The sequence below is a fragment of the Dipodomys ordii genome, unplaced genomic scaffold (assembly GCF_000151885.1).
Source record: "Dipodomys ordii isolate 6190 unplaced genomic scaffold, Dord_2.0 Scaffold97, whole genome shotgun sequence".
Classification (NCBI taxonomy): domain Eukaryota; kingdom Metazoa; phylum Chordata; class Mammalia; order Rodentia; family Heteromyidae; genus Dipodomys; species Dipodomys ordii.
In genome coordinates this window covers 6,091,996-6,100,205 of record NW_012267313.1, presented here as the reverse complement: position 1 = coordinate 6,100,205, position 8,210 = coordinate 6,091,996, and the positions used below count along the sequence as shown (strand labels likewise).

Below are 8,210 nucleotides of genomic sequence, written 5' to 3'. Positions count from 1 at the left end.
GGCAACTTTAGCCTTAACTCAATACAATGAAAGAATAAAACCAACTTAAAAGAAACAATCCACTCTTACTGAACACAATCCATTTCCTGCTTATATGTGAAATAATTGCAGTACAACTAGGATTGTAGCTAGTTGAGTTGGTAGAGCACTTGCCTAGCACATGGTTTGATCATCACCACAAAAATAAAAATAAAAACATATGACCGTAGTAACATGAGCTGTCAAGCTACTGAAGCACATGCCAAACAAAATGCCACTCTCCACTGACTTCACCATTTATGGATAGTGAGTTTTGCAATAAAGGCTAAACCATTCAATCTGGAATTAAACCAGTCCTGGAATCAACCTCTAACACTCTTCCTTCTTGAAGACAAAGATTTAAAAGGTATGATATTGTTTGTCACTAATCCCCACTAGGGGAGGCAAAGATAGGAGGATCACTGTTCAAAGTCTGCCAAGAGAAAAAGCACAGACTGTACCTAACAACAAATTTTAAAAGACAAAAGATTTTCTTTTGGGGGGGCTGGGAAGGTGGCTCAGTGGTAGAGCGCTTGCCTTGCATGCATGAGGCCCTGGGTTCAATTCCTTAGCACCACATAAGCAAAAAGAAAAAAGCCGGAAGTGGCGCTGTGGCTCAAGTGGTAGGGCACTAGCCTTGAGCTGAAAAGCTGAGGGACAGTGCCAAGGCCCAGAGTTCAGGACCCATGACCGGACCCCCCCCAAAAAAAAAGATTTTCTTTTTTAAAAAAATTATTAAGAAGGAAGTACATGCCAGAGTTGTGGCTTGGGCATTCATTGAAAGCCAACATTTACATTTTTGTAATTTCTGATTTGTATTTCATATAGACATATTGCATTGAGAAAAATTGGTTTTGTTTTGTTGTTTTGGCTATATTGGAGTTTAAACTCTACTACTGAGCCATGCCTACAGAACAACTGATCAGTTGGTTTCTTAAAACTCTAATTGCTGTTAAGGTAACTTTATTTATATTGTTAAACTACTCAAAAATACAATTAAAATAGGCAACATTATACAAATTATAAAATGTCAATGTCCTTTAAATTTTAATCATTTACTGGCAAGACTAATTAGACTTTTTTATTGTTAGTGTTTGTCAGTGTTGGAGACAGAATCTAGGGTCTTGTAGGCAAGTTTTCTACCAGTGAAATATAGATTTGACTCCTATTTAGGTCTATTTCAAGGCAGCAGTATTATTTTGAAGTTTGACTAGTCTTTCCATTTCCTAACAAATGGGGCAGTGTAATGCTTTCTGATGGAGGCATAGAATTCTATTGTGTATATATACCACATTTTTTTGATCCATTCATCTACTGAGGGGCATCTGGGTTGGTTCCATATCTTAGCTATGGTAAATAATGCAGCAATAGACTTAAGTGAAGTAAGCCAGGCCCAAAGAAACATAGGTCCCATGGTTTCCCTTATTTGCAATAACTAGTATATGTCTGAGACAAGAGAAAAGGTCAGATGTTAGATGAAATGAACCCCAAGATAAGGACACAAGTGGTTTTTTCTTGCTTGCTATTGTTTCTATTTACAAGGTGATTTCTTTGTCGCTTTGTATGTCCCTGTCCCACAGTATAACCTGTTTTCACTGTATTTGATGTTGGAATAATTTGGGGAGGGGAAGGGAAAAAACAAATTATTTAAATAGGGATACAGGTAGACCCATTGCCACAATGAGATGTACAAGACACTATGTGGAAAAATGAACTTTACAACTTTGGGGGTAGGGGGTGTAGTTGTGGAGATGGGAGGGCAGGGATGATAGAGGAAAAACAAAGGAGGCAACAATGCTTGATAAGAAATGTACTCATTACCTTGCTCATGAAATTGTAACCCCTCTGTAAAAATCTTACTTAAAAAAAGTTTTACTTAAACAGTAACATGATTATGTTATGTTTTAAAAAACGCAACCAAAACTAGCAAACTAAAGTGCAACAATGCCCTCTATCCTCTTATCCTACAGCTAAAATTTCTTCAAGTCAAGGCTCTTCCTAAGAACTTTGAAAGTTAATACTTCATCTCATCTTTGTGTCATACTGCCCTCTGCTGGATATACATATGCATATACATATGTGGGTACATATATGTGTGTGTGTATATATATATATATAAACTTTTTATATCCCTTTCTTCTTTCCTTCTTTGTATGAATTTAGTCTTGTATTTGGTATAGTATTACACATGCTACATAAGCACTATGCCTGTTGAACCATGCCTCAGCTATTTGGTCTTCGGTTTGTTTTTTGTTTGTTTTGGTTCCTACATGGAGTCTAACTAATAGGATCTCCATTGGCCTTGAACTTCCATCTCTGCCTCCTTGAATAGCTGGGATTACAGGCACGAACCACACCTGGCATTGAATTAAATTTTTTGTTTTTTTTAAGCACTGTATGTTTTGTAAAAGTAGTGGACACGTAGACAGTGGTGAACAAATTGTATCAATGGTGATACAATGGTGATACAAATTGTATCAATGATAAATTTAATTCTGCGAATGTACTACATCATGTTTAATAAAAGAAAAATGTCTTTAATCAGGATGGTGGTATATACCTTGAGCTTGGAAGCTGACTTTGGCTGTCCAGTTGTCTCCAAAACATCCAAGTTTTCTTAGTATAAAAATAACGCATGTTGAAAAATAACAGAAAAATAAACACACCCACTTCCAGAATCGTGAACCCAGATTTTTGTCTTTCCTATTGCAGGCACTTTGTATTGCTTCACCTTTTTTTGAGAATGCTATCTTCATGTATATGTTGATACTGCTTTCAAAATATACACCATGCCTTATTACTGTAAACTTAGCTATTCAGGAAGCTGACGTCTGTGGATCAAGATTCAAGGCCAGTCCAGACATTTCTGTCCATGAGACTCCCAAATAGACTGAAGTGGAGGTGTGACTCAAGTGGCAGAATGCAAGCCTTGAGAAAGCGCAGGGATATCCAGGACCTGGGTTCAAGCCCCAGGACCAGCACACACACTCAAAATTACAGGAGATGGGCACCAGTGGGTCACTCATGCAATCCTACTACTCAGTATCAATTTGAAGACAGGGCAGGGCAGGCCAAGAGACATCTCCAAAATCCTGCAAGAAGCTTGGACATGTGGTTCGAGTGCGGAGTACCAGCCAAGCAAGCAAGTTGACCATATTCAAACCCTGGTATTAAAAAAAACAATATCTGCAATATTTGCCTTGACAAACGTCCTCCCATAACATTTTTACAGCACCCTAATAGCCCAGCAGTATTCTATCTCATCATTCAACCAACAAAAGTGTTACTAATATCACTATGATACACTTAAAACTATTCCTATTCTTTTTTAAAATGCCAAAGTTTTCTTTCATCAAAAGGTGAAAATAGATTCTCATGATTTGCAAGGCCTCCGGGGTGCACTTTACAGGTTTTGAGTATCTCTGATCTATCTTTATCAAAATGGAAATCAAACTAGCAATGTTATGATCAATGAAAAATGCCCTTAACACATTTCATATGAAAAGGGAAATTTTCAAACTCCCCCAATGTAGGTAACAGCCTATTCCTCGAAACTTGCCCAAGCAAACTAGATTGTAATGCAACCTTAATTATATTAAAACAGAAAAACCTGACTCAAACATCTTGTAATGAAAACAATTCCAATCTACAGGCACTACTAACTGTAGTATGACAATTTATTCATTTTTGCATTTTAGTCTCAACTCCTGAACTCTGTTGGTACTCTTACAGAACCTAACACTCAGCATTCACTGAGCAGGCACTCCCATCACTTAAAATAACACCTTCAATTCTTCCTCTTTTGAAATGTAGACCTCCCTTAATCCCTATGCTTGTCACTGGAGAAAACTATGTCCTATCACTAACCCTATATGTGCCACCGCATCCAGCTTCATATGGCTAACTACTTTACCTAATGTGTTACTGCATCCAGCTTGAGTTTCATAGACTGCATGTCTATTTTTGGGCTGCAATCCCAGTACTTCAAGATTTTTAGTTTCTACTTCTGACTTTTCCATCCTGGCACAAGGTACCAGCAGTGTTTATTACACTTCACCCAAGACTATGAAGAGAATGTGACCCTTCTGGCTTTCTCCCCACACTTAGTAACTCATGCTGCCTTCTCACTTCACCTAGACAAGGACAGTGCAGTGCAATGCCCATTTCAGCCACTTACCTCTCCCATCCTCACCCCATGAAGCGGCCCCATTTTCCTTCCTTAGTCTCCCTGCACTATGGGTTTCAGGGGTGTTTGCTATCAATTCTGCCTATGCTTTAAAGCTCAAAAATTCCAAGTTCTAACAAAACCCATGACTCTGGTCCCTAAATACACAAGAGGCGGAGACATGAAGACCTTGAGCCAAAGTCAACTTGGGCAAAAAGTGGACAAATGGAACTGTAACCTAATTGGTTAGCCTTATATGGAAAAAAATGCCCTGAATTCCAGGGCTATGCCAGTACTGGCACACAGAAAATCAAATTCCATTTTAAAAGTTGACACTCAACAATCCAGTTAAGGCTGGTAAATGGTGGCTTCAAACACAGCAGCTTTAAACATTCTATGGCTCCCGATTATGTTAATTATGGTTTATATTGCCTTTAGTTGTAAAAAGGGGTTCCGATTCAACAGTATCAGTTTATGTGTACAACTTAGTGTTACCTCTTCCATAAATTTTAATAAAATCAGCAAGGAGCAAGACAAAGGAAATGTTAGACCAGAGGCTAAAGCCAGTTATCAGTTAAGGACTCCTCCTACTATTTGAATAAAAGCTTGTTCAAGCTTGAAAAGCACTGCTCAAGCTTACCACTCTACTACTTAGTCCCTTAGTGTAAGACATATGGCTAACTTCTTTCCAGAGAACCAATTGAGTGCTTTCAATCTTTTAGCATCAGCCCATGCCAATCTCTGCCCTGGGATTCTAGTGTGCCACCCATTTCCTATCTCAGCCTACTAGATCTGAAGAATATCTAGCCAGCAATAAATGCCACTCCAAACACTTGGCAACCAAACACCTTAAGGCAGGTCTCTGACCATAGTTCCAATGCACAAGTTAACCGGTAGAATACTGCATTCATTTTGAAAAATCAAGTTCCTATCTCAGTTAATCCATTATTAGACTTTTCTCCAGATCTTTTTACAGCCCCAAATAACAAATCAGAGACAAAAAAAGTCAACTTTTTTATTTGTTCATTTCTTGCATTTGAAGTACTCTTCGATGACATCCTTGGCCTGAGACTCTTTGCCATAGTCCTTCAAAAAAAGGTCACATGCAATATATTAATGTTTTGAAGCTCCATTTCAATTTTTAGCACTTTCTGTAATACAGTCTTAAAGATACTTAAATTTGTTGTAGCCATTCTCAGGGACCTTAATGACTTTGATTGTAATTAAGGCTCGTATCATGGCACTATTATTGCCAGCTTCATCTAAATCTCTGCATATACACATTTGTTTAGATAAGCAGAGTCATTGACTGGCTTGTGTTAAGACTATTTTTCTTCTAAGGAAATGCAGAATTTAAGCTTATTAAAAACACTCTTCATTTTAAAATCCAATGCAACATGTATCATTTAGACAATAGTGACTTACCTTAACAACTACACAACTGCAACCAACCACTTTACGGGGTTTTCCCTCTCGATCAATTTTGCAGAGACCTACCCACTCCCCTAGTTTTTTGTTATCATCGACCTGTAGGGGTTATTTACAAAAACAAAAAAGAGCATATTAGGTTAATAGACAATCATAGTACGAACAATGAGTTAAATAACAAAGATAGCTGTGGTCAGAAGGGTGACATGGCAGTTTCCTCATAGCAATTCAGTAGAGGGAGCCAGTTGTCATCATGCACAGCAACAAACCAGTTAAGAACTTTCTAGGAAAACTAGTATTCATACATGTTTTATGTCAAGCACAACTGGATAATTACCTTCAACATAGTAACCAGTGATGTAAGGCCCAAGTAATGTATAAATCATGTGCTTGGCTCTAAAATATACCTTGGCATGTAATCCTGGTATTACTATACAGCATTCACCTCTATATATGACACTGTATTAAGGCACTTCCCAACCCTTTTAGCAAATCTAATCAACTTACCTTAATAAGGTTGATTTGGTGCTCAGCACAAAGTGCCTCCACCAACTTGACATACATGGGCTCATTGCAGTTGGATGCAAGCACACAGAGGTGTGCTTGGCGCCTGCAACATAAAATGCGTGAAAACAACAATTAGGCCAAAACTTCCAGGTACAAATACCCATTTCTCTACCAAGTGTTTTTCATAATTGGCCACAATGGTCAAATATAATAGGCATCTACTTATGTAACAGCGATACAAATCTTTTTTTAGTCCACTTGAGTTCACTTATCTACAATGACTTAGTACCTATTTTCCCAGTATGAGTCTGTGTAGGGATATGTACAATTCTGTGTCCTAGCAACAATAATTCCTTGACTTTCCTACACCTTCAAACACTCTTACTATGTTTACCACTAAGCAGTAACTTACAACTCTGAAGATTAACCAGGACCTGAACTGAACACTAGGAGTGCTATTCCTTAGATTTTCTGGCCAAATCACAGTGAAAATACAGTGAATTGATGTAACAGACAAGTCCTTATATTGCAAATTTAGGTGAATGAGTTAGAAAATACATTTCTGCCATTCACATTATCTGCCCCGAGTTAACAGTAGAAACAGGCTAAACGTTTACATGTAAAATAATTGTCCCTAGTAGCTATTCAGGAAATTCAGATGACGTACATCAGCTTAACACTTGATATTTTAAGTGCGAATCCCCACATATCCTCCAGGCAACGCTGATACTACAGGTTTGTCAGACTGTTGATTTTTCACCCATGAAAAAAGGTGAAGGGGTATCCGACAGTTTAAATCATCATTCAAACGCTGTAGTACTCGGCTTAAGAATCAACTGCCAATCCCCAAGCTGCACAGCAACCCACGTTTACAGCCACTCGCATTAGTCTAGGTGGGTCATAGAGATCTGAGTTTCGGGTACCTTTTCCTAGGTTTCCGGGTGAACGGATGTCATCCAGAACTTTTGTGCTAACATCATGAACTTCACGCTTTCTTCCCTTGGCTGCAGTTTTGTTCGGGCCGCACCAACCCAGAGTATTGAGACTGATACACGTACTTGTCTAGGGCTTTGGCGGCTTCGCGGATTCCACGTGCTAGGCCGTCGTGGATGAGGGCGGTCTTCAGCACCTCTTGTAAAGCAGTGTTGACGTCCATTACACCTCCAGCAGCAATGCTGCAACGCCAAGACACGCCGTCAGTCAGCGCTCCCCGTGCGCCCGCGCGCGGCCCCCAGCCTCCGCGCGCCCCCGGCCGTGCCCACCCAGGCGGCAGCGGCGCCCGCCCGGGCCCCGGCCCCAGCCCGCCCCGGCCCGCGGCTCACCCTTCCTCGGCCATGGCGGTGGATTACGGGGGAAGCCGAATCTTGAGCGCACTGTAACACCAGAGATAAGAGACGATATTAATTCTGACTGATCACCGCACCACACGCGACGCGCGCTCCGGCCCAATACTCACCCCGAGCCTCCGCCTCCGCGCGGCTTGGCGGCGGCAGGGAAAGAGGTCGCCCGCGTCCGCCTGGCGATATTTAAGGGAGCCGTAAGACCCCCCCCCCCTACACGCATGTGCATTCCCTCCCACGGAAGAGGCTGGCTCTCTCAGTGCCGGGCCCTGAGAAACTTCTGTTTCCGGTTTGAAAGGATTCGGGCACAAAAGTCCGTCATCCCCGGTGGGCGGCTTGGAGCGCTCGCAAACAGGCACGATCCGGACAGTCTGCCTTGCTGGGGGCGTGGTCTGTGGAGGTCCCCGAGAGCGTCCTCTACGGAGCGCGAGAAGAACCCAAGCTTCCGGTCCGCGTGGGTGCTGCCCGCGGTTCGCGGGGCTCCCCGTCCATCCCTCACGTCACTCGTGTTAACCCTTTCCACGACACTTCGCGGTTTCTTATTGGTTGCGCTCATTCGACTGTATCTTCTCGAGTGGCCTGCTTCTCCCCGGCGTTGCTAACTCACGTGGAGGGGGTCATGTTCCAATCCCACTTTTCCGGTCAGTGGCGTGATACCGGAAGTCGGTTCAGCTCTTGGTACAGTAGCTTCCAGAAGGAGCCTTATGGTTGCGAATTGCACCCGCAGTTCCCGGCCTCAAAGCTGGGTCCGG

The 8,210-nt window shown here is 41.5% G+C and overlaps 1 protein-coding gene across 1 annotated transcript; it reads right to left on the bottom strand.

Moving 5' to 3' along the window:
• Positions 1-5,173: 5,173 nt before the first annotated feature.
• On the bottom strand, positions 5,174-7,666 carry Rps12 (ribosomal protein S12). Its single transcript, XM_013026910.1, has 6 exons — positions 7,575-7,666; positions 7,441-7,491; positions 7,177-7,293; positions 6,119-6,221; positions 5,609-5,710; positions 5,174-5,269 (listed from the first exon to the last, which is right to left on the bottom strand). Exons 2-6 carry the CDS (start codon positions 7,452-7,454, stop codon positions 5,207-5,209), a joined length of 399 nt encoding a protein of 132 aa, XP_012882364.1. The 5' UTR covers positions 7,455-7,491; positions 7,575-7,666; the 3' UTR covers positions 5,174-5,206.
• Between the last annotated feature and the right edge of the window lie 544 nt (positions 7,667-8,210).